This window comes from Eleginops maclovinus, chromosome 12 (genome assembly GCF_036324505.1).
Source record: "Eleginops maclovinus isolate JMC-PN-2008 ecotype Puerto Natales chromosome 12, JC_Emac_rtc_rv5, whole genome shotgun sequence".
NCBI lineage: Eukaryota > Metazoa > Chordata > Actinopteri > Perciformes > Eleginopidae > Eleginops > Eleginops maclovinus.
Window position 1 is genome coordinate 23,777,515 of NC_086360.1, and position 26,390 is coordinate 23,803,904.

General features: G+C 40.5%; 1 protein-coding gene across 4 annotated transcripts; it reads right to left on the bottom strand.

The window, feature by feature from the left end:
* Positions 1-197: 197 nt before the first annotated feature.
* Positions 198-25,808, bottom strand: kntc1 (kinetochore associated 1). Of its 4 annotated transcripts, none has more exons than XM_063897341.1 (62): positions 25,674-25,808; positions 25,285-25,440; positions 24,587-24,707; positions 24,205-24,320; positions 23,672-23,750; positions 23,495-23,572; positions 23,374-23,408; positions 23,182-23,292; positions 22,743-22,836; positions 22,510-22,562; positions 22,304-22,410; positions 22,149-22,203; positions 21,954-22,052; positions 21,796-21,839; positions 21,640-21,702; positions 21,458-21,533; positions 21,189-21,314; positions 20,917-21,083; positions 20,541-20,652; positions 20,300-20,443; positions 20,152-20,208; positions 19,882-19,953; positions 19,658-19,777; positions 19,337-19,480; positions 19,155-19,250; positions 18,816-18,919; positions 18,629-18,731; positions 18,421-18,555; positions 18,213-18,332; positions 17,284-17,356; positions 16,956-17,023; positions 16,376-16,677; positions 15,541-15,713; positions 14,625-14,725; positions 14,188-14,332; positions 14,033-14,089; positions 13,542-13,705; positions 12,681-12,785; positions 12,470-12,598; positions 12,125-12,241; positions 11,910-12,019; positions 11,573-11,789; positions 10,613-10,702; positions 10,353-10,518; positions 10,094-10,152; positions 9,673-9,889; positions 9,473-9,546; positions 8,094-8,304; positions 7,867-7,979; positions 7,689-7,744; positions 7,403-7,481; positions 7,183-7,307; positions 6,359-6,494; positions 6,188-6,283; positions 5,654-5,710; positions 5,191-5,245; positions 4,414-4,477; positions 3,608-3,737; positions 3,427-3,516; positions 1,591-1,745; positions 754-856; positions 198-628 (listed from the first exon to the last, which is right to left on the bottom strand). In XM_063897341.1, exons 2-62 carry the CDS (start codon positions 25,420-25,422, stop codon positions 593-595), a joined length of 6,642 nt encoding a protein of 2,213 aa, XP_063753411.1. In that variant the 5' UTR covers positions 25,423-25,440; positions 25,674-25,808; the 3' UTR covers positions 198-592. The 4 variants fall into 4 exon arrangements, with proteins under 4 accessions (XP_063753411.1, XP_063753412.1, XP_063753410.1 ...); XM_063897342.1 differs by having other exon boundaries at positions 25,544-25,716; XM_063897340.1 differs by having other exon boundaries at positions 25,285-25,716.
* Positions 25,809-26,390: the final 582 nt, after the last annotated feature.

Consider the following 26,390-nt stretch of genomic DNA (forward strand, 5'->3'; position numbering starts at 1 on the left):
ATACTCAAGTTAAGTACAAGTCCGTCTCGAGTAAATGTACTTAGTGACTTCCCAGCGCTGGATACCGACGCACAACAAACGGCTCCTCGTTTGTGACAAAAATATGAACTCATGCTGTCATAAAAAGGTGAAAGAAAGCAGGACGTTTTTTTTCAAAGGAAATTAGGAAAATGAGTGGTTTAGAAATACAACGTTGCTCATTTTACAGAACATTTTATTAAGAAAAGAAAATAGGACAAAACCTTTCAAATACAGTCCAGCAGGCGACAACAACACAGCTGCTTGTCTTCTTTTTTTTGTATACATTGAAGTTTAAGTCATTTATTCACAGACTCTTAACTCTTCATGTTAGTGAGTTTTCTTTCGAATAGTTTTCATGAAATTGTTTATTCTAATACTGTTAGTGAGCAGTTATAACAATATACTAATAAGCCAGGCGGTTATAGAACAAAGAAAGATTAAAAGCCTTCAGAAACAAATAATGAACAACATTTATTCAATAACTGAAAGATGGTTAATAAGTGCAAATATTGCATCTCAGCCCAAGAGAAGTGGAAGAATACATAAATACATCTGCAGAAATCCTGTCAGCTCACCCTGAAACTCCATTTTGCATGTTGAGAAACTCCTGAAAAACAAACCACAGTATTTCATATTTCTATAACAGTTCCTCAATGAATTAAAGGAACACAATCGAAGCTAGGATGAAACTCCTCTAATATAAATGCTGTATCCAATAGTATATAAGGGTACCTTTATGCAGCTCGGTGAAGGTGAGCCGTTGCTCAGGGTTTTTCCTCGTTGATACTCTCGGAGTTTCATGAACTCACGAGCGAGCGAGTCAGCATCGTCCTGACTGAGGAGCAGAATAAAATCCAACTTTTTATAAACTATTTCTAAAGCATTTCAAAACCTCCAGACCAAAGTGCTGTACAGAGAAATATAGAATAAGACAGCGCAGCTCACAAAACAAAAACAAAGTAAAAAGGCAACAACACAAAATAAACGAGAACAAAAATAACAGCAAAATGCCAAAGTGCAGAACGCTGAGGAGAAGAGGTGGTCGTAAGACGTGGCGTGGGGCTCCACAGTTTAGGGGCCGCAGCAGCAAAAGCACGGTCCCTTTTGAGCTTTGACTTTACATTTAGGAGAAGTTGATCAGTTGACCTGAGAAGATGAGGTGAGAGATGCCAAACTAAATGTCATTATGCCTAAATGTGAGGACAATAATGAGATTCTGCTTGACTGACCTGAACAACATTGGAGTTGATTTGGGGGTGAATACCTAGAAAGACCTTTTCAGAATTAAAAATGATTATTAAACCAAAACATTTTCAGATTTCGACTCTCTGTAGAAGTATCGTAGGCTGATTCATAGAGGCTCTCAAAAGGTTGACCTACAATCTTTGAGCAGATGTTCAACTGGTGGGTCAGTTTTGACTTTACTGCGGTGACACCTGCACCATGTGGCATTCTAATACTGTACATTCAGAATCGTAGATGGAGAAAAACAGAAGAAGAATACCATGTTGTTGTTGTTGGACTACATTTGGATCAGAAATGAGGACAAAAAGAGACGTAACAACGTACCAGTTCTGGCTGATCAGGCAGTCCAGCAAGTCCTTCACCTGGTTCGGTTGTCCGCTCGACACAATGAGCTGCTTCAGATGCTTTAGGTGTTTGGTCTTCAACAGTTTCTGGTGCTGACCCTTTTGGCTGATGAACGTTAAAACCGTCTCCCTGATCTGAGGAATCATGAAGGCAATAATGTCATGACAAAGAAACCAAAAGGGAATGGCAGGAACAGTCGAAGCAATGCCAAAGTCTCAAATCAAATGACTGTTTACATTGTTGCTTTAAAACCAAGACAACAACCTTCAAACCCTTCAAATGCACCGCGGGTAGCTTCCTGTTAACACCTTATAAGCTTCCCACCATACATAACTTTATATATATGCAGAGTTGGGTGTAACGTGTTACAAAACAGAGTAACAGCATTGTATTACTTTTAGCTGTATGCAGTAATATAACGCATTACTTCTGAATTTTGGGTAATAAAATACCCGTAACAATTCTCAGTAATGCAGTTACAACACGTTTTAACCCAAAGTGATGTGGTGGTTTTCACAAACATTGCGAGACATTCTGACACCAGAGACATAACTGTGTGGGTAGAATAGTAACTCAGTAAGCCTGTTTACTATCGGTTAAGAGGGCTGCAGAAACAGATTCACAATGCAGAGCTGCAGAAACAGATTCACAATGCAGAGCTGCAGGCTCACAATGCAGAGCTGCAGGCTCACAATGCAGAGCTGCAGGCTCGGAGAAAAGACAAGAAAGAGACAGGAGAGAGCGCAGGCCCAAGCAACACAAGGTCACTTTCTCTGGGTCTGTTCTGCTGCTTGAACCCTGAGAAGTTCAGAGACTCGTGGCAGAGTGTTGAAGATCTGTAGCCTCTGTCCTTGGCTTGTCAGCCAAATCCCCGTTAACACACCAATGACAAGGTGAGCTAACGTTGAATAGAGACTCGTTCATATACAGCAGGTTACAGGGCCATGCAGAGGCTCCACTAACATGTTGTTAATAACACAGAGACGTCATGTTACCGGTACCAAATATTATTCAGCCCACTTAAACGGAGCATGAGTTTAATTTCAGCATGTACTGCCAGATAGATAGATAGCTTTAATTAATGAGCTGCAATAAACTACTTTCTAGCTTTTAAAGTCAGACTTTTGCGGTTATTTTAGTGGAAGTAACTCAAAGCAAAAGTAGTGCAACGCATTAACTATCATATATATATGATCCTGAAGCCACCAATAACCAAACCGGAAGCTACAGGATAAACTTTGCACAGATACAACTCAGTATGGTCAATGTTAAAGACGTGTTGAGGGACATGAACATAAAAAACAACAACTAATAATCTAATCCTATATCCTATATATGCATATAAATAGTTAAATAAAATAGCTCTTAAAAAATGATTTCATAATTCTTATGAAGTTAAACAGGTAAATTGTCGATTTGCATTTGTGAATATCAGCGACACCCCCCTTTTTAATTAGTCTTTTAAACAGCATTTTTATTTAATGATCATCATTGTTTGTTTTGATTGCTTTATTTATTTTACAGTTTGTACTATATTATGGTATCTATTCATTTTGTCTAGTGTCCTTTATTTTACCGATAGTGATCATTATTAATTGAATTGTATTTTCCTTTTCTTATCACACCCCTTACCTCCCTGTGTCCCTTGCACTGTGTTGTTATGCTGCATGTAAAAGGCGTAAAGGTTTAAACGTTGGAATTGAAGTTCATTTCCAGTTTTTAGTTTGAATTTAGAGTGCCATGGCGTTAAGGTACCTTGAGCTGCACCTGGGGTATGAAAAGTACAACATACATAAAGCTGAATTGGCATCTTACCTGTGAGGGAACTCCAGCTAACTCCCCGGTATTCATGAGCTCTTCCACCTGATCCAGGACAGCGACCGGGTTGCACCCTGACAGGAAGCCCTGGAAACACAGAGACGGTCCGTACTGAAATGTCATTAGGGGCCTAAAATGAAACAGATCTTCTCGCATGCATCGACAGGGATGTACTCACTTGGATCTGCTGAGCCTTTTTGTTGGCACAGGGGATGAGAAGGAGAGCTCCCAGAGCAAAGGCCGGCAGATTGAACTGTGCGAAGCGATTGGCAATTCCTATCAGATCCAGATTCAGCAGGAAGGGGCACCTTGGGAAGAAACGACCATGAAATAAACATGAGGAGAAGGTGACACATTATTCAGGTCAGCCTTTTGTCCTTTCATTTAAAAACCTTCGTTAACTCAAACCTGTGAGTGGGAATCACAACACGTTTTCACAGATAAGACCTGGTGTAAAAACTGTAAGTGAATGTTAGCCACAGGTATAATATAAATAAGGGTTATCTTTGGTAAAAATATTCAATCAAAACTAAACCGAATCCAAGGTTTCTAAAAACAACATATTTTTTGAAAAAAACTAAATCAAAATAGAACAAACCAACATTATATTGAACAATTATTGATTAAAACTGAATAATCTTCAGCTGTAAAGAGAATATTTCACTTTTTCAAATCGATCGTGGAACTTTCTTTTGTGTGTTTATACCAGGGGTGTCCAAACTACAGCCCGCGGACCCACTGAGGCCCATTGTACATTTTGAAATAGCCCATTTAATTGAACATAGCCCACACCATGATTGTCTTATGTTGTAATTCTTAATGTATATTACACAGTATTCATGTCCGTAGTTTATCAAATACATGATAAATTCTTAAAAATCTGAAGCTTTTCCTATTTCTTTGTGACTAGTGATCCAGGACAGTTCTAAATAGTCCCATCATGCAACAGTTGGATGTAAATGCTTTATTTGAGTGAAAGCGTACTTGAGAAGGAGAACAAAGGTCCTGTAGAGCGTCGCCTGTTGATCCGGACTCAGAGGAAGAGAAGCTGTCAGCAAGAAAACAGATCAGTCGGTCAGGATCATTCGAGAGGCATCTGATCAGAGCAGACATACCGTATATCTAAATGAACTTGTTAATGAATGACCTTCTAGCCCATCAATTAGTCTACCCAACATTGTGCAGCAACCACAGGACGCTACAAAGAAGTTCTGTTGTATTGCGTCGCTCTGAGTGAGCAAAACCTTTTTCCAAGTGTTTGTTCCAACAGGCATTCGTTGATTTTCCCAGGATCTAAATATCTGTTCTAATCATTCCCACATTGCATGAATGCGGCACTAAATCTCTTCTTCTTCCACGGCCCATGTTACTCCGTTTCACCAAATCTCATTAAACCAGGCCAGGAGGTCACGTCTGTATTAATGTCAGTCAGCTTTCAGACACAAATCCTTTCCATTGAAGCTAGTGTTTGCAGTTTATTGGAGAAAAACGTCTAATTGTATTTGTTGAAACTCTCTTTAAACCTGACAGCACTAAATAAATCAAGTGCCCTAACAGGGAAAACATCTGGCAGCTGTAGCAGGCCTGTAATAAGCCCGTCCAATCATTTCTTTACTCTGCATGAAAATGATTGGACGGCCTCCTTGCCCGTCTACCTCTCCAGTGCAAGAAGGGCTGGGGTTCTTTGACTGGGATACCTTTAAATTCTGGTTGCCCATCCCTGATTTAATGGAAGTGAATTGACTGTTATAATCTTAGTACCTGAGACAAATGGTGCCAGTATCATACTCCTCCAGGTCCTCGAGAAACTGGAAATCTGGCGACAAAGCAGAGTAAAATAAAGTTTAGCTTTGAAACCTTTCCTCTGTCATCACCCGTCATGTTGTAGGAGTAAAGGCATTTTCCATTCCCGCGAGCTATTAGTTAAATCCCTTTACATTTAAAGGCCCTGTGTATTGTTTATTTCTAGCCTCGAAACCTTTGTTGGGTGTCATATCTCATTATCTCATTACCCATAATCTCCATCTGTCTCTCTACTAAAACCACAATATAACTTTCCAACTCTCTGTTCACACGATATATTTCAAAGTATTTCTGTTCTGCGGTTTTTGGTAACGCTTGAAAATGCAAATGACTGATGAAAATAGGAAATGCAACATGTCTAAAGGAAAATGGAAATGTTATTTGCATTTCTTAAAATAAAAGTGATGAAGTATGCAGTTACCTCCCAGAGAGCAGGCACAGCCACTAATGCCTCTAGTACCTTCTGGAGGTGGCTGATCTGAGGGGGGGGGGAACAAACACAAAGGTTTTATAACAACAACACCAGGCTTTATACATGTAATGTCCATTTCAACTATTGCACAAAGACAGAAGGAAATCTAAAAGACAGAAACCACGTATGTTTGGGACACTGCGTTCAATTCTAGTTTACTTTCAAATAAAAATTCATACGTTTTTGTTTATTGATCCCAAATTGGGAAATGTTCTCATCTCAGCAGCATGGTGAAACAAGGCGTTTCACATAATGCAAAAATAAAAAGAGAATAGAAAAGAATAGAAACATTTCAAAATAGAAAATAAAACTGAACTAAAAAGCTAAATATATCAAAGTTGACAGTGAAAGATACAAATCTGTAGACTATCTGTCAAATACAAAGTATGAACGACCTAATTTCAGCTAACAACATGTAAAAGTATGATATTATTTACATTAACTGTGTAAGGAATAACGTGTTTCTGGTGCAAATGGGCTCACCAGGTTGAATCCGAGCAGCTTCTGAAGCAGACTGTTCCACAGCTGAGGGTCGTACACCTGATACTCGAGGCACAGATCCGCCACCAGCCGCACCGCCTGAGGACAAAGGCTGCTTTATTTCTGTGCGGTTTGAGTGAAAAGTCTCAATGTTTTCAGGTAGAAAAAAAGTACCTGCGGCTCATGACTGTGGTTCTTCCAGAGCCCTTTAACCAAGCCCTCCTTGGGACTACTGAGGAACGACTGCACCGTGTAAGGGATGTTCAACGCCTCCAGTTGAGAGACAAAGATGTAGCACTTCAGATAGTATCTGCAGGGGGACATCATACACATTATTAACACATTTGACAAACCCTCTTGAGGAAAGTTTGAAAGTATTTTTGTACGAGACATTCATCAACACTTGTGTTTTATCTACAACGCTACCATCGCTATGCAGACAACACACACATCTACATAACCATTTCAGCAGGAGACCATGGTCCAATTCAAGCACTGAGTAAACTAATCACGTCTTACACGGCACCATGCTCCCAGTACTGCTGTGAAAGGGATTTTTCCCACCCTAAAAAAAAAGTCATACCACACTTTCCGGCACTAAAAGGCGTTATATCCACCCGCCTCAATTAAAAAAGAAACCCCAATAACTTCCCCTTGACTGGTTAGCTGGTTTTGTTATGGTGTGACCGCAGATTTTTTCCTCACAATATAGTCTGCTGGCTTTGGCGTGGGCAGATAGGGAAGGGGAGCAGCTTCAGTTCCCTGTCTGTAAGGGCTGTCTGACGGCAAGGTAAAGCGGTGGAAGTATTCTAAATGTACACTTATATACTGTATCAGGGTTTTTGGTTGGTCTTGCTGACTTAACGCTGTTCATTGCTTTGCTTCATTCTCCGGTAGGCCTACACCTGTCCGTTTAAATTGATAAACTATCCTCATACAACTCCACTTTCAAACCTCCCTTGAAATGCAACAACAGCATTAAACAGATTTCCCGTTACTTCATTTTGGTCCTGGGGATCTGCAGGTGAGCCTCCAGAGTGGCCGAGTCAGCGAGGCGGACGAGACACAGCAGCGCTCGAGTTCGATGGCAGAATGTCAGACGAGGTCCAGAAGTGCTGAGAGGCTAAAAAAAAAAGGGAAATCCAAAACACACAGACGTCAGCCACTCCCTCTCTCTCTCTGGGCTTTTGGTGCAATTTCACTGCAATTATCACTCACCCAGGTTTCAGCGGAGAGAATTGGGTTCAGAACACGGACAGCATCGTTGATGGGGAAAGCCTGCAGCATGTACACCACCCTGACAGCATCACAATGAACACAATACACAGATTAGTTGCCATTTTTGGGGGTTATTACTCTTTGTCTCACCACAGTGGATGTGAAATAAGACAGGGGAAGACAAAACGTGTTATACTTAGCGTCAAAAGGAACAACTAGATGATTACTTAATTTTGTTACTGAACAGAAGTGATTACTCAACGTTACATTTAAGCAGTGATCTTACCTCATTAAGTCTGGGTCCTCCTCCATGTTGCTGACACATTCATGATTACCAATATCCTTAAAAAAAGAAGAAAGCTTTGTTCAAAACGAAACACAATAGACCCAACTTTGAAAAACCCAATGTATTCAGTTGAACAGAAACTGATTGGTTGATAAAAATGAGACTCAGAGAGACAAACCTTGGTGACAGCTGGGCCTGTTTTGCAAATCCATTTCTCCAGCATCATGTTACGGATTTTCAGGAGATCCACGTTGTTAATGGTGGCTATTTCTTTAACCACTGCGTGTATATCTGCACAAAATGACCAGTTTATACCATATACCATATTCCGTTCTTAAATAAATACAAAATACATATACAAATGTACTTAGTGACTTCCCCCTCCTGGTTTTAGCGCATGCTCACCAGGATAGACTTGAACTCCCGAGTCTCTGTAGCGCTGTTCCACGCTGCTGTGCTCGTACAGAGCCACGATGAGCCAGGCCGGGAGCCCGGTCAGCTTCAGATGCTCGGGGCTGTTCAGCTGGCTCGTTATCAGCGTGTTCTCTGTGGCCGAGCGCTGGAACTGCAGCTTCAGCTTCGACAGGAAGGTTTCCCCTCTGGCTCGTGCTGCCTCCTGCTCAGAACGAGAGGGGAGAGGATTTAAATAACCAACTGTAAGCGCCAACATGAGTTATTCATCTCCATCTTCGTTTGTATGTCGCTAAGCATCGTTAAACTACAACTCCACTACAGGACTCTTTTAATTGAAACGCGTCAAAGTGATGAGACCTCTAAGCAACTGTTCAACGGCTTTTCATTGCCTCTCAGGCCCAGTTACCTCTAATTCAAGGCAAGACAAGTTTATTTATATAGCACCTTTCAACACAAGGCAATTCAAAGTGCTTTACAAACATGAAAGACATTAAGAGCGTTAAAAAATAGTGCAGCATAAACACATCATAAAAAGGCATTTAAAAACAGTCATTTAAGAGCAAAGATAATAAAATGCCAGGTATCAAACACATGAATAAAAGTCACAGTGCAATGTTTGATCAGGACAGTTCAATTAAAAGCAGCGGCAAAAAGAAATGTTTCAGCCTGGATTTAAAAGTAGTAAGAGTTGCAGCGGACCTGCAGGGTTCTGGGAGTTTGTTCCAGATATTTGGAGCATAATAACTGAACGCTGCTTCACCATGTTAAGTCTGGGGACAGAGAGCTGACCCGTCCCAGAAGACCTGAGAGTTCTGGATAATTCATAATGTATCAGGAGATCACAAATATATTTTGGGCCTAAACCATTCAATGCTTTATAAACCAGCAGCAGAACTTGACAGACAGCAAGCCAGTGTAAAGACTTCAGAACTGGAGTGATGTGATCCACTCTCTTAGTGTTAGTGAGGACTCGAGCAGCAGTGTTCTTTCAAAGTCCCAATACAGGATATTTTGAAGCAGTGATCAAGATTAGCTTCTGTTACAGCACTGGGAATCTTATACTCTGAAGCTTTATAGAAGCTTACAGACAATTTAAAGTAGAGAGGCTTAGATGTGTGAACACTGTGCTCTTTTTGCTGCTCCATCACAGCAAAGAAAACAATATATCATGTAAATTAAGACTTATTTACAGATGTAGAGAGCTTAGCAATAACACTTCAACTATCTGTTCTTTTACAAAGTATATATATTTAAGCATTATATATAACCAATGTCTATTTTTCTTTCTTTCTTTTGGGACACTAAACATTCAAGGACCTGAGGGAACCGTACTGTATTATTTCTGCAGATTAAAAATGACAAATACTGACGTCAAGGTTCGGATCCTTCAGCCAGGCGTCTCCAAGAGTCAAACAGAAACGGAGGGACTGCGTCTTCTCGTAGCCTGTGGGGAACAGGAACCCTTTAGCATGTACTGTATGAGCCATTTCATCTTTGTGGTGTGTATTATATATTTCATTTGAGTGCTGTGTAGTGGAAGTGTGTGATGTGTGACGTGTGATGCGCCGACCTGGAGGCAGCTCCTGGGTGATCTTATGGGCAGTGGCCGCAGCCCACTCCTGGCTCTGGATGCAGTGGATGTACTTCATCATGGTCTTGGCCACCTTGAAGGTCTGCTTATTGTAGCGGTGATCCTGACCCTGCTTCCTCTGCTCCAACAGCAAAGGCTTCATCTTCTGCTCAAACACATGGTTCACTGCTGACATGTATAACTTGTCGAGGCTCACCTGGAAAGAGACGACATGGCTTACATCACCATCAAAGTTGCATTTCTGAACAAGTCTATCTAAACAAGTAGGATCAAGGCAGAGAGGGAGCTCATTTTTCAATGATGAACACCTCGCTGCACATTATCCCTTACTTAATAAAAAGTATATTGATGTCTCTGTTGTGTGAAGACCTTAACTACTGTTCAGATAAGTGTGCTTTACCTTCATCAGTTTGCTAATCAGCAGAAGAGTAGGAAAGGTCTCCTCGCTGAGCTCAGGAGCTAAACATAGGAAAGATAAACAGTTAGTATCTAAAGTCTCATCTATCGCCCACTGACAGAAAAACATTTGAAAATAGAGCACTTCCTTCCTTTTAGATAAAGCCTGACACAAATAGGAAATAGGTAGAGGATGTAATAAATAAAAAAAGATTACTTTGAATTTGTCTGCAATAATATTGAAACTAGAGTGTCTAACTTACAGATAATCTTCCAGTAGTGTTTGGTCTGCATGAGCAGGTGGAAGGGCAGTCTTCTGTTGGACAGGAGGTTTGGCAGCATGTTATTCTCCAGAAGATACGCGTTCTCCACGTCTGAGGGAGGAGAGACTCGCTTGTAGGACTTCAGGTGCTGAAGGAGGCCCATTGCCTGTGGACAAAAAGACAGCGTTAGTAGTCCACTTAAGCTATTTTCAAAGGGCAGACACTCTTTAATTTGAAATGAATCCTGGTGTTTGTCTTACCCGGCTGACAGAAAAGGTTGTCACATTCTCATCTGCGGCCTGAATGATCTTCAGCACTAACTCGATCCTCTCGTAGTTATAAGGGCTGAGCTGTATGAGAAAAGCATTTTAAAAGTTACACCAATTTATCTGACACTTATCCAAAGCGAAATACAGTAAGTGCTTTCAACCATGAAGTAACAAACTCAAAAGCAAGAATCCTCGAGGTACATTTACCTATCGATAAGCCCAACCAGACTAAGTGCTGCTGCATTAGCTTCACTTAAAGCCAAATCCTTTGTAAGTGATATGTACAGAGGACATTTTAAACTAAACTAATAACTTGTTCAGTCTTATGTTGACTCTGTTTGCCATTGCAAGTTTTGTGTGTCCATTATTCTGGATCGAATTTAAGTTATTGGTTTGGCAACTGAAAGAAAAAGTAGTAGGGCTGTTGTCATTTAAAAGCTAGACTATGGATGAAACCATGTCCAATCACCATTACCTAAGTGAACTGCTGTTATATGTTTTCCTTGAATTGGCTCTGAGGAGATGGAAACACGGCCTTTTGCTGTACACAGGGGACCAGTGAGGTAAGCAGTCACAGAAGCAAATATAGCCTATATCACATGTTTATAGTTATTTATATCTCTGTGAAATAATGATTGAGTTCAGTGTGAATGAAAGCATGACCCTATATGCTACTGAACGTTACACACAGCCTGGATAAAACATCTATTTAGCCACAACTTGCTAACTTCTCCTCTAGTCAAAAGGAAATTACTCTTAAATACTACTTTTCCTATGTATTGGTGCGGACTGCGTTCACACCACACCAAGGGGTTCAATTCAACCGTACTAAACAAGGTCGGTGCGAACGCGACCTTATTGGCTCAGAAGTGAGAAGTTATTCCACTCCTGTACGAGGGATGAAAACACTTAACACTGATCCTTCTTCTTTGTGTCCCCCCTTGCACAAACCTTATATATGTCAGCACAGAGGGTGTCGGTGAGCTCGCTGGTGTTGTGCAACATGGGGATGATCTGCAGGACTCGCTCCAGCTCATCCACATGACACAGAGGCTGCATCTCTTTCTGATTGGCCCCCGGGTCCCCGGCACCATCCCCGTCCTCTTGAAGCAGCAGTAAGGTGGTGATGTACTGGTTGATCACACTGTCACGGTCCAGGCCAAAAGTGCTGCAGGCGGAAGCAGAGGGTGAGCAGAGGCAGCTTTTCCAAAAAAACCGACACAGTATAGTATGTTGCAAATATTACAACTGTCATGCTAAGGTAAGCAGTTTGGAGTAGGCAGCTGACCTGCAGTACTGGAAGATGATCTCCGGGGTGATCCTCCTGTTTTTCACCAGGTCAGGGATCAGACTCCTCTTCATCTCCGGACGCTGACGGAACACAGGCTGCATGGATATCTGTAGCAGAGCAGAGGCAGGTCACGTTAAAATACCAAGTCAAGAAAGACAGCAACTTGTGGAGTATAATATGAAAATAAACGTGACTTCTCATCATCGTCACACCTCCAGTTTGGCGAGCTTGATGCCCCACTCAGCATCGGTGATGACGAAGAGGAACTTCTCTCGCTCCTCGACCTCGTCGTACAAGCAGCAGAGATTAGCTCCGATCCTGGCCACAGCCTGAATGGATCCAGAGACAATCGCTGGTTAGACTGTCTCAAGAACATCAAACTGTTCTTTACGGATTGATTAGTTGTCTTTCTTTTTACTGTAATGGAGTGGAGTGTGATGCGCATGTAAAGTATATATAGATAGATAGGATGTCTCTCTATGAAGGCATTGGTTTGTGTGTGTGTAGATGTAACTTTCGATATATAAAATATTGGACAATCAAGGGATCATGCCTACCAAGATTTTGTCATAGTTCTGCCAGGTGCTGTCAATAAACTTCCAGAGTATTTTTAAGACCTCTGCTTTGGGGAGGAGCGTACAGAGTCCAATAGCCAAATCACAATCGACCACCCTCCAGTTGAACACCTGCAGCCCGTAGAAAACAGAGATAGTTATTTAAAAGCAAACAGAAACACGGTCAATCTGCTACCATCTCTTACAGCCTCACCTTGTGAAGGAGAGCCACAGCAACGGCATCCAGAGTCGAAGTGGTTGTCTTACGCAGATTATTCAAGCATAAGTTGTAATTCTTAAGCTTCTGGGTATCGTACAGCTGAAAGAAGACAATAATTATAATGTTCAAACCTATGGGAGTGAAACTGAGAGCACCAGTGGGTATTAGAAGAAAATATTATACATTTTCATGATTCATCAATCCTCTAGAAATAACCAGGCTCATCGATGCTTGTGGTTGCACTCAAAGCTTCAGTAACACGTGGAGAATGAAACCAAACAATAACCTTTCAAAGCAGTAAAATGGTCATAAATGATACAGTGGTTCGTGTTTAATGCATTATTTTGCATCCTGTATTTATCTGCATGTTCTTGTTGAGTTCTTTGTGTTATGTACATGTATAGAAATATGAGTTGTTGTTGATTTGTATGTGCTAACCCCACAAGGCAAAGTAGCTTGTACTATGAATGCTGTGGAAAATACCAGTGAATACTGCTAGACACAAAATGAACTCTGCTAGCCTATCAGATTTGTTTAGAAATAAATGATAATGGGCATTTAGTATCAACAAAACTGTCTTAAAAAAAGTCTTAAATATCTGGAGTGTAAATTAAAAAATGCAAACCAATAAACAGAAATGAGCAAAGAGGGTTTGTGTCATGTATTTGTATGTTCTTGTCAAGTTCTTTGTGTTATAATGTATGTACCATTTGTTGAGTTTGTGTTTTCTTATGCATTTGTTGTTGAGTTATATACGATAACCCTACATTGCAAATTAGCTTTCACTTTTTGATTATACTCACCTGTCCCTGGTGAAATAATCATCAAAATAAGATCTAACTGTTGCCGTCATACCTGCACACTGAGCTTTATGTCCATAACATTAGAGGTGACGTGCTGCAGGCAGCTACCGTAGGAGTTGACGAGCACTCTGAGGGCCAGCTCCAGCTGACTGCACTCCTGTAAACACTGCAGCATGTTGGCCAGGGGCCCGAGGAGGGGCTGCAGGTAATTTGAGCCTGCAGGTGCGCCACACAAGAGAGATTCAAGAAGAGAACACTTAATAATGTTTTATATAGCACCCTTCATGCAAGATGCAGGGCAAGAGAGGATACATAAAAAAAACAACCGGGGAAAATAAAGAGAGAGGAACATAATTACAAACAAGGTACACAAACAAACAGAAAGAATGAACAGTGACACCACTATAATAACCACAAATTAAAAAAATAGGTCTGTAATTCCAAGGAGTTTTCTGTTTTAAGCATAAAAACAAAAAGCAGCCTCCCCAGATATCTTGTGAAATACTTGATTTACTTCTAAAATACAAGCTTTGTATACGGTACCGTTTTCAAACGAGCAGTGTGACAGACAGGAGCAGTCCAGTGGGTACAGCTTGGTATCTGCAGGATAGGAACAGCTCATTAAAACCACCGCTACCTTATGGTGGGGATGAAATACTACAGAGACATTAAATAGAACATTATTTTGAGCATCTTACCCAGAGAAATAGGCAGCAAGCAGTTGGTTATTTCATATTGGACTGGAAGCACAGACACCGGGTCCAGAACAATGCAATCTTCATTGAAAACATCCTGAAAGCTCCACTGAGAGTGAGGGTCTTTTTCTGTCTCCAAGGTTGAATCCTGTCACAGACAAAGGTTTGGCATTTATCAATTTCAACTTCTAGGGGCTTTTCCTGTTAATGTTTGGGAACATTTTGAACTATTCATATTAAAAAGGAAAGTCTTTCACTGTAGTTGTACAACAATCTGCTTCAAAATGATGGAAGATTATAGATAATCCTCTATCCAAAAGATTTCAATGGTAGATTTACTTATTTATAACAAAAGCTGATTCAAATGTTAGCAGTAAGAAAATACCAGAGCAAAATAACATGCAAACAGCCTCATTGGATGGAGAACATGAGATACTGACCTTGGCTATAAAACCATAGTCGTCTGATAACTGACACTGATGATAGACATCCATCGCTATGTGTGTGCACTTGCAGAGCTCCAGACAGTCCAGCAGAAGATCTGAAACGGTCATTATATCAAAAGGTCTAGTTAAAAATCGACTGAGGTTCAAATATCCCATCCACTGCAGCACAATGGCTGAAAGATGTAATGCTATTTCTACTTAGAGAAGATTACATTTGCAATGAGAGGCTCAGACAAATTTCGGTCAGTCTGGGAACCTCTTTTGTCATACTTTAGTAATCTTCGAGAACTCCCCGGCACACTGACTGACCAAGTTATAAGTAGTCAGTAATGGAATCTTGTGGCTCGGGCCCAAGCTCTAAATTACTTGGCCTGACATGCAGAGCTCTGACGTCACGCTTTCTCTCATGGTGATCCTATTCATTTGTTTGTATTTGAACTTTATGTAGGAGTAGTTATCTAGAGATACCTTTTTTTGTCATTATTATTGTTGTTTGGTCCAGTCGGGGTGGGTGGGCGGGTTGGTGGGAGGGGGGGTGTTTTGTTTTGTGTGTTTAAAAAAGACAAAAAGAGTGGAACATCTTATGTAACCTTGCTGATACGTCATTGTCACTACTACTATAAAGTCGCTAGAAAGGCTAAGACTGGGCTTTGAGGATGAAAGTCTGAACTAAAGTTAAAGTTTAAGATGTCTAATGAACAACGTAAAACAAACAATAGCCAAAAGCGGGACCACAAGTCTGAACCTAGCTCCCCCTCATCTTCTTTCCACAAACCCTGACATTCACTAGGTGTGGTAAATACAATAAACCACACCCACGTGATGATGGCCAACTATGAACAAATAATGAAAGTAATAAACAACAGCTTCATCCTACAAACGTCAGTGATGTTTTACACGTGTCAATCACCTGAGTGGCACAGAGTGATAGCCTGACAGGCCAGATCATGGATGACTGCCGGCAGGTCCGTGTCGGCGGGAAGCACCATGGGAACGTCCGCCTCCAGCATCTGGCATAACGTCTTGGCGGCGGTGAACAAAACCTTCCCTGTGCTGGTGTTGTAGTGGTGCTCATACAGCTCACTGAAGACATGGAGGAGGAGGAAAGGGAAAGTTAAAGGTTATCCATTAATGTTTTTTGTCATTTAAAAGTCATTTCAAAGATTCAAAGGCTTTATTGTTATATATGTGGAGTAGCTACAGTGTAGATATGGCAATGGAAAATAAATGCATGTGCAAAACCACATTTTGATAACATGTCCATTACCTATTTAAACGCTGATACTCGTTTTTTATCCTTGGATGAGTACTTTATTTTGATTATTTCTTATGTGAATTGCTTGCATTTTATCTGCTATGTCACTTATCCCCGCTGTGGGACTAATAGAGGAATTCTGATTATGATGCAACATCATATATATAAGACCTAAAACCATATAACAAATAAAAACAAACAATAAAATGGTGCAAAAAGAAACAGAGTAGAATAAAAAAGTGCAAGATAATCCTACAAGACCAATGTGCAAGTAATGCAGACGAAGTACACTGTATAAATGTCCAAAATAAATAAAAACAATTGGTTAAATGTTGCAGAGAAGGTTGTAAGTGAACAAGTAAATGCAGGAGTCTATGTACATGTAAATAGAATAATGTAAAGAAGATCAGAATTGAAAATTGAATACTGATTATTGTAGTAAATTAAGACATATTTAAAGAAGTCTTCACACGGCACAGCATCCACACACCTGAGGATCTTGATCGCTTTGTGCACCTTCCCCACTCCCAGGGCGCGCAGGGCTAAGTCGGACCAGAGCTCCTGCTCGGTGCGCTGCAGCTGCCTGCCCAGGCGACGCAGGCCAGCTTCTGTGGAAATGGTCTTGGTTTTGCCATCGGGATCATTCGCCACAACCGGAGTGATCGTAGCCTTGGCCTCTGATGATTGGCGGCTATGCGTGTTCTCGTAGGCCGTGATGTGATGCTCCTGGATCTGTTTTCTGATGCTCGGATCCTCATAGTTGGAGGGGGTGAAGAAGACATCAAAGTCCTCCTGAAGACACAGACAGAGGTTGAAGGAAGACACTCTGATCAGAATCACTACACGATTATTATTGCCGAATAAATTACATCAAACGAGATGTGCTTTGTTTAGAAACAGTGATACTGCAAAACCCTAAGAGGGGAAATGAAAACATTTGGTCTATTTTATCGCAGATCTGTCTGTAACCGTAACGTATTAAAGGATTCTTTCAGAGGTGCTGCATTAGAAACACAATGTCATCATATTTGTACAAAAAGCAGGATATCAATACCTTAAATGAGACTCACCTGTAGGTGGGCGATGGCCTTGAACATGATGAGGTTGTTTTCACACTCCATGCTTTTAAGAGCATCACCTGCAGAGACATGAAACACGGTGACACTCCTGGACTGTTTTTACCCTAACCTGCTGTGTTACATGTCTACATAGATTTTAAAAGGTGATTGATGCATCTAAAGCATGTGATGTTTCACTGCTTAAAAGTACACTATACTTCCCTAAGGCGCCCAACACATGGAGGTCAGCCTCTTGAGTTATGTAAAGAGCTGGAACTAGGAAGAATACTTTCACTTACTCAAGAAAAAGGCTTCAACACTGTGTAAAGTTAGTACTTACGCTTTTGGATTATGTGCATGTATTTCAGAGCCTCCACCATCCCCTGAGCGACGACCATCTGGTTCTTCTTGTGCTGTTAAAGACAGACACAGAAGAGACATGCATGATTGTTCTATATTAATCGAGCTAACTAATGTTAGTTCATTTTTTAAATTACATTTCGTAAACCTTACAACTTCAAGTAAGAGCGAAGGAATAAGGATGAGTCTGCAAGCTGCCAGGTTAATTTACACAGTACACAATGCCATAGTCTTCGGATAATAGTGGTGACTACCCCGTGGTCACTTACCATAGTGCTGTTCACCTCTTGTCACATTAATATTAGTTTCCTGATTTATTTTGAAGCAACGATATAAGGAAGACATAAAAAACCCGTTGCTTTCGCTTTACGGCTTGATTCAATTGTATTAAAAAAATGAAATCCAACATTATTGATTATTTTATTAAATGATTAACTAAACACAAAAAGCCATAATAAAAAAAGAATGATAGTTACATTTCCATGTGCAGTTTTCTGCCTCTTTCAACTAACGAATAAAATCCCTAATTTCTAAAGTTTATAGCTGTGCAAGGATCTAAATATGTAATCATAGCACAGGTGCCAAGGGAAATGCTCCAAGGGAGAAACCTTGGTACAGTACAGGGTTTCCCACACATAGACGTTACTTGGGCGGGCCGTCCAGGTATATCAACGGCCGCCAAAGTATATTTTGCGACCCATTTAGTTTTTGTTTTTTTATCCGTCCGCGAGCACGACGCCATCCGCTACCGATTAACTAGCGGACAATGAGCTCCTCGCTCTACGCCTCCTGTACCTGTGTGTCGTGTATCGTCGCGGACGCTTAAAAGATAAAGCACGACACCCCCCCGCTGTAAATAGAAGAATGTAAAAAGCACATTTGCTTTCAGACATCTTTTCCTCTCCTCACCTCGTCAGAAATGTGGGCTTTGTCCTCCAGCTGCAGCCTGGCCCAGGTGGTGAGACGCTCGATCACACACTCGGCCTCTGCAGATGACAGCTTCTTCAGGACAGTCATGCACTCCTCGGTCTGGAAGAAGCACAAAACACTTCCCTATCAGAGTTTCAAGGTAACATTTAATCTAGGTGATTTCATATCTTCCCGTGGATGAGCTTACCCTGCCTGTGCCAATCAGCTGGATGAAGAACAAGTAATTAATCTGCGAGGTGGGAAGTTTGTACGCTTCGGCTAAAGTCAGGGAGTCTTCTAAGGACATGGGCAGGTCTTGCTTTAGGATGTATCTGATCAGCGTCTAGGGAAGATATACAGTTCGTTACAGAAGGTTCGTAAGCAGATAATCATCTCAGGTATTAAATCAAACGTACCATGATTTGAGTGCTGTTAGAGAGGTTGAAGTTGCGGATCCCGTAGCCCCGGAGGAGTTTCCTGATCTCCATCAGACGGTAGCTCTCCTTTAAAAGCTCTTGCCTGGAGAAGATACCAGAAGAAGATTATTTAGAAAGGAGCTTTTGCTTGTGTGAAGCAATGATAGTGAGTATTATGCAAACATACTTTGGTCCATCCATCTCTAGGTACTGCTGAACCAGCTTTTCTACCACGTTACTCCAGGGCACCACAGCTTTCTGCATGATCTCCAGCACAGCATCCACCTTCATCTGGAAGAAGATACAATGCTGTGAGATTTAATAAAGCTTAGATTGTTTTTACTAACTTATCATTTTCTTTGCCAGGGGGATATTGTGTAAGGCTGCGCTTTCATGTCAAATCAGCATATTTTTCACAACTCTATAAATAAGGGTTTGCTCAAACCAATCTTGAGTCAGCTATTGTGGGAATGTGGTTTTGGTTTCTATGCCATTTTTGATAAAGTGTGTATTTACAGAAACTTACATCGGTATCACTCATGCAATCTAACACTGCGACTGCTTTGGCTTCCCATTCTGTGAACAGTGTTGTGGTCTGAGAACTGCAGCGCTCCAGCAGGTCCTAGTGAACAAAAGAGGACAATCATTCACCCATTTGGGATATGAAGTGTGTTTTTCCAGTGAGCATTGCAGGGGTTAAGGTGTTACCTTGATGTACTGTAGGAGCAGCTCATCAAAAGGAGTCTCGTGCTCCTCGGCGTACGGCAGGATACGGCTCTCCACGGTGGCGGCGATCAGCTCAGGAGCCGGCACTTTGTCCAGCATGAAGAAAGCCACGCTCCGTACACTTCCCTTTAAAATATAAATGATAAACATAGGAACATCAACACAAGACCCACTTATAATGTCTCATAAACAGAAGTATGTACCATTTGATAACATTTGATATACATGTGCAAACGTGCAAGTGTTTCATGTTAGATATGGGAAGCCTGTTTGGAAGGGTATTAGTCACAAGAGGAAACAAACCTTCTCAAAGACTGAAAGTGAAAGTCTGCAGCTGTATTTCCGCTGGAGGTCCAGGAGCTGGCGGAGGTTCGACACCAGGGATTTCAGGTTCTCCACCTCGTCTGCACCATAATCATCATCCTGGGGGAAAAAAGGATGGGAATAAATCATTGATAACATAACAGGTTAAAATGTCATCGTACGTATAGATCCTATTTGTAGAGGCACCATTGTTTTGTACTTACAGACTTCATCCAAGTCAGCAGCGAAGGCAGTCCAAGCACGGCCAAGTCCAACCCGTTCTGGGGCCAAGCGCCCTAGAACAACAGTCATTTATAATCCTTGTTTTTTATACAAGCAATTGAAAAACAACAATTAAAAAGGTGTTTATAAAGTGTACTGAGCAAGTGATGGATCCATTATTGTGATTTTAGCTTGCCATACTTTCCTTAAGTCATTACAATCATCACCATTGGTAGGTGTATAATTCCAAAGTAGTTAGTTTTAGTTTTTACCTTTTCTGTCAACTCCAGATTCCTCGCTCTCTGCTCCAGCCATCTCGCCAGGATTTTCTATGGACACATCAAGAAGTAACTTTTAGTACTGAAAACATGGCACCATATGGGGAAATGAGTATTTTATCATTAAGAGAATGTGTCCTACCCGTCCTGATGGAAGCACTCTCCTCACAAAAGGAACAAAAACTGTCCTGAACCAAGGACAGAGGTCTTGGGATGGCAGGTCCTCTGGGATAACACCGAGCACAGCTTCAAGATTCCTCTCATCGAACTCGGCTGCAATGTGTCCCTGTCACAAAGCACAGCAATAAACAACATCACAACTGACCTTGAGATATTTCTTACATGTGTGTTTCATCCACTGAGTGCACACAGCCTTTCTTTACCTCATATCTGAGCCATATGATTTGTGCACCCTTCAAGTCTCCCTCTCTCAGGTGGGAGAGAATATCTCCCAAATTGTCCGTGCTGTTCAGAAACTCAATCCATTCGATGCCACTATGGATGACAGAATAACAGACGCTACAACGGTTAGACAATAGACTTGTACTGCTTTTTTAAACCATATTTACTCAGAAATCAAGACATTTAAGGACATCAGCTCAGACTTTGGGAATCTGGGATCATTTTCCACAACTTTATGATATTTTACAGATCAAATACCTATTGGTTTAAGTAATTGGCAGTAATTTGAGTCTAAAACAAACCATATATTGGAAAATGTACTGTAGAACAAAGGAGACCACCAAGAATTGAATTTACTTGAAGTTTTCCAGGCCGTGCAGGCTGCAGAACGTAGACAGCCTGGCCAGAGCCTCTTGGATCTGTAAAGAGGAGTATCGCGTGGCAGCGTGGTTCAGCATCTTCTCTGCCGTCTCAAAGGTCGGCCATGGAGCCTTCAGGCAGTACTCCACCACATACTGCTCATCCTAGGCAGCACGACAAAGGTGAGAGGTTAATACTTCAACTTTAATTTGCTACGACTAACTTAGTAGTCATCATTTGGTATATTGAGATGAGGCTTAATAACTGACTGTGATCTTCATCAGGTTGGTCTTGGCCTCCTCCACAAGTTCAGACCACACACCCTCTCCATAGCCGCCCACAGAGGCGGAGGCCAGCTGCTCCAGCACAAAGTCAAGCTTCACCTTGTAAACGAGCTGAACAAACACAGGATTGAAAAATTTGTATAGCCCCAGTACAAGCAGTAAAAAAAAACACAATTACACCATCAGCATAGAAACATGTTTTCTACTCTAAGAGCACCATTTTATTCCATTGTTTACTGAGGAAAATGACTTACCTCTAAATCCAACTCAAATGTGATGGCAAACTTTTCAGCCTCCTCAAACATGTGTTTGTGAAGGAGTCTGCTTAGTCTGAAAAAGAGAGAAGGGTGAACACAAGTCGAGTTATACTGACATCCTGTGGACTACAGCTGCAAAATCTGCAATAAAGATACAGTATATATTCAAAATTAAGTACCTGTTCTCCGGCAAAGCCTCTGTGAAGCATCTGACAACAACAGAAGATATGGGCTCTCCACAACTACTTGATGAACAAGAAAACAAACCTTATTATTTCAACACATTCACCTTATCTACAAAGCACTGTCTCAGCGTCTTAAAGAACCTATCTCACCTTTCTGCATCCTCACAAATCCCCTCAACTAAATAAATGGTATCCTGAAATCAAAGGATAAAACAGGTCATTTAAATGTGCAGGAACATTACCATCTAGAAAGAGCACCTGACTATAGATGCATACATAAAACTATTTAGTAAGTGTTGATTGTTTACCATGTTTATTTTTGTCTGGACAAGACAAGAGACTGAGGAGACATCCAGAGAGTAGCAAACCGTCATGGAGGGCAGGAATCTTATTTGCATTGAGTTGATCTGAACATGTAAAAACCAGTGTATTAAGATCAGGAGTCTGAGCTTATTATTCTGCGATTTAAGATAGTTATCACTCTTCAAAAGGAGTAGTAGTACCTGGCTGTTGTCCTGCTTAGTCAGTGTGATCATCTTCATGCTGCCCGTGTCTTGGCTGAAATACACACATTTTTATTAATTACACATAAATTAATTAAGGCAAATTCCTCTGTATATTCTATAGCTACAGTCTGTGATGAAACATTGATACGTACGCCACAACGGAGCCACACTCTGTGGTGAGTTCAAAGTCATGAATAGCAAGATCCTGCCAGCAGTGAATCATGACCAGAAAATGTAGGTCCCAAAGACTCAGGGAATCCTGCAAACACACCAAGTCATAAATCATCTTTTTGTTAAACTCACACACTTTTTGATGGAAACTCATGCAATGGATACCGGTGACACCAACAAAACTCACCTCAGTGTCAAGAATATACAAGAGGTTGTCTGCCACCACCATCTTCCTCACACCTTTGAAGTAAACAGGAGAACAAGTGTGGTAAAACCAACATGATGTACTTTGTAATGTGTTTTTATTTGGTTTCTTTTACCCAATACTCAACACTTCACTCTATATACACCTGGGTCCAAAAACGTACATTTTAGATTCATCACTAAAAGGTTTAGTGTCTTAAAAAAGAAAGACCGTACCTGGAATCAAGCTGTCGTCCACAGTGTGAGTGAGACACATCTTGGCCTGATGAGGGTCCATCGTCCAGTGAGTCAAAACATTCTCTTTATCCCCCTGTAAGGGTAAGAATGGGACAATTTACATGTGGTTTTACTGCTTTGTATAAAGGTATAACTACCATTTATGGAAAGGTCATTTTAAGTATATATCATAAAACTTAATTTAGAGTTTGTATTAATATCCTGGTAGAGCGTGGTTTCAATGTTATCTTAAAAACACAATTTATTTACAGGAAAATGAGACCGGCAACAGCAAAGTATGAAAGGGATGGAAGTAAAAGTAAAGCAATTTGTCGTAAAGTAAAAATTGTATTTGATGTTGTCCCATAATATGCTTTAATTCACATGCAACCAATATATCATAACTGCATTTGGTAAATACACTTTTTTTCTCACTGACCCCGATTATTAAGTGGATTTCAGGGCCCAGGTTGAACACGACTGCTGTGCTGCAGCCCTCCTCGTGGTATTCGCTGGTGGAACAGAAGTCTATCTTGATGAGCGACTGGAGCTGAGTTGAGGGAAAGATAAATTAAAGTTCTGCTGTAAAAAAAAAAGTGCATTTGTATGAAAGAAGGTTCTTTTAACGTACCTCTTTCAAAGATCCCATATCCATTTTTTCAATAGCTGTGTTGACAAAGGAAGAATTTATGTTTTATGTTGTTAACATATTTGTCTTCAGCATAACTTTACTGCACATGGTGTTTTGATACCTGTCTCGATTTTTGCCAATGCAAGGTTTGTAATGTGGAAGAACCCATCTTTTATAAGAAGGAACACATGGTATATCCCTGCGAAGACAAAACAACATGAATTAAACTAAAGCTAGAAATTCCTTCCTAATACCATTGAACTTACTTTAATTGATTGTATTCAAATAGGAATTTCACCTAAAGATGCTTTGTCCTCCTCTATGATGAGATACCGATAGGTTTTCTTATCTTCAGTGGCTGGATCCTCCACCAGCGCCTTCAAAATACCAAACATAATGTACTTTAATGAAATACACTGCGCAGCTCATTTAAGGAAAAAGACACAAAGGGGTTTGGATTATTTTGGTGGGGCCTTCATCTATAGTTGTGTACTTTTCTTCAAGTGCTGTCGCTGAAATCAGATGGGTAACAGTTCGAGGCCAGACACAGAGGGATCATATCTCACGTAATCCTAATAGGGATGCACTATTATGCACTTCTTGAAAGAAATAAAAGATAATTTGAAGAGACAAAACTGTTCTTAGTTTTTGTAGTAAAAAATGTAGGTAGGTCAGAGTTGTTGAATAAAAAACAAACCATATTTACCAACACATATTAGTCTTACATACCTGCAGGTGTGCATAAACTACAGGTTATCAGCTTCTTTTTAATACGACATTTTGAAATGACATTATCTTATTGGTATCTGCCATGAGAAGTAGGTAACATACCCGGGTGAGAAGGATTCTCTTGTGTGGAACATAGATCAAATGAAAGTTTCCATTTCTTTCACAGACCACCAAAAACTGTCCTTCCAGGCAGACATCAATGGCATCCACAGCAGTTTCTGAAAAAACGAGTTGCAGGTTTAACCTACAGTTGTTACTTATTCAATCTACATTGATACGAAAGGGCATGATGAAATCTGGCATGTGACTGATCATTTACAGTATTTTCTATTATTATTCATGGGTTTACAACCAACTCTTTACTTTCCAACAGAAACGTGTCTTCCTCAGATATTCAGTCACAGTCCAGGATGAAGTAACAGTGACTACAACTACTTATTTAGTACAATTTAAATACTTAAATAAAGATGGAGGTAGACCATACCAAAATGCAGAAGCAGCAGGATGGTTTGATAGCTCTGGTCAAACAGGATAACTGTCTTGTCAGCCACAACAATGCTCCAGTTTGACCCACTGGAGGAGGACAGACAGGGATCTCTATGCACCTGCAACACACAGCGATACCATCAAATCAGTGTGATAGACTCACCATAAAGACCCACTACTAACTCTTTAAGTACTTTAACATAACACCACATTAACATGGACGTTTATTTGTATGGCACTTTTACCAGTTACTTTACAATTTTGATCAATAATGGGAAATATAAATCAACACTTAAATACAACTTTAGTTAAACCTGGAGTAAATTCACAAGCTACCCTGCAGAATACAGAGGAATTAAAACTAGCTTTGACAACACTTTAATGCATCAATAATTATAATCAAAACATATGATATATTATTCTGAAATGGACACATTTGCATAATAAGTACTTTTACTTTTGGTACTTTAAGTATATTGTGATGCTAATAGTTTTCTACTTTTACTTGTGCAACATTTTGATGCAGGACTTTTACTTGTAACAGAGTATTCCTAACCTCTGGTACTTACTTTTACTTGAATACTTCTAACACGTGTAAATGTACTTGGTTACCCTGGGTGTGTGCGTGTCGTAAAATTGGAGTAACGAGGGTACATGAGCATATTCGAGATTCAAATATTATCATATATTAATTACCTCATTGGCAGTGGAGATTTTGACCAGTGTGTCCACCTGATACAAGCCGCTACCATTCTCCTCCCTGGACACACTGCCGAGGCGGATAGTGTTTGTGTCATCGTTGGTCAGAAGCTCAACGTCGCTCCACATCGCCATGTCATGGAAGTAAGTTTACTATGATGAGAAAATATGACATATAATTTGATCTGAATATGAGACGTTTACTTAGTTTTAGCCGGGCTAGCTAACTAGGTCTGAGAACACTGTTACACATTACCTGCCCCTCAATATTATGATAACGCTTGTAATTCAGCCAAAAGATACAAGACAAACAACGTGTAAGGTTATCTATTAGTTAGCAAACTGCAGACCCCACTGATACAGTTGATAGTTAGTAACCAACTCACGAAAATAATCAGACAGCAACAACAACATAACTTCACTAGCGTTAGAAATTGGCGGGTTGCTGGTATTTCCTGGGTAACTTTCCCCTGGGTTATGTCTAACAGATAAAGCTCCACCTGAGTTTATGGAGGCTGCGTATATATAGCATGCCTCCTCTGTTATAATTGGTAGAGGTAACCCCAAAGCCAGACCCAATATTGTTTTAAAATTGACGGAGAATCCAGAAATAATGTTTTAATAGACACATATTATTTGGAGTGAACAGAGCCTAAGAGTGAGTGCTGCCTGACAGGCTGAAATCAGGGGATTTGACCAAGATTTCTGAAACAGGAGGGCGGGGCAAAACAGCAACGTCCGGAGAGCCTTGTTGCGTTGCCAGGTTGGATACGTTTGCGTTGATTTCATGTTCTACTGCTACCTTCTAATTTCTAAGCCTACGGTGAAACCATTCACCAGTAATAAGGACGTTTCTAGTGTTTACCTATCAGCTTTTCTTCAGTTGTTTTAAATATATTAATAGAGTATTTTATTTTGTGTAAGAACCAGAAGGACAGAGTTTAAACCTTTACATAACATGCTTTACTTTCTATATTATTTGTAAAATTTGAAATGACATGTCATTATTTACAATACGTGCCTAATATTATCATGCCTTTTTCCATTATACGTCTCCATAAATAGAAAATCATCCCTGTTGGTGTTTTGTCCGCTCGGTGGAA

What these genes read in the sequence shown, in the direction of transcription:
- kntc1 (XM_063897341.1), bottom strand. Translation starts at nt 25,422, where the DNA reads ATGGCGATGTGGAGCGACGTTGAGCTTCTGACCAACGATGACACAAAC. An exon ending in ATATGGGATCTTTGAAAGAG is followed by an intron (nt 23,293 to 23,373) that starts GTACGTTAAAAG and finishes CCCTCAACTCAG; the next exon opens with CTCCAGTCGCTCATCAAGAT. An exon ending in ACCACAGTCATGAGCCGCAG is followed by an intron (nt 6,284 to 6,358) that starts GTACTTTTTTTC and finishes CTTTGTCCTCAG; the next exon opens with GCGGTGCGGCTGGTGGCGGA.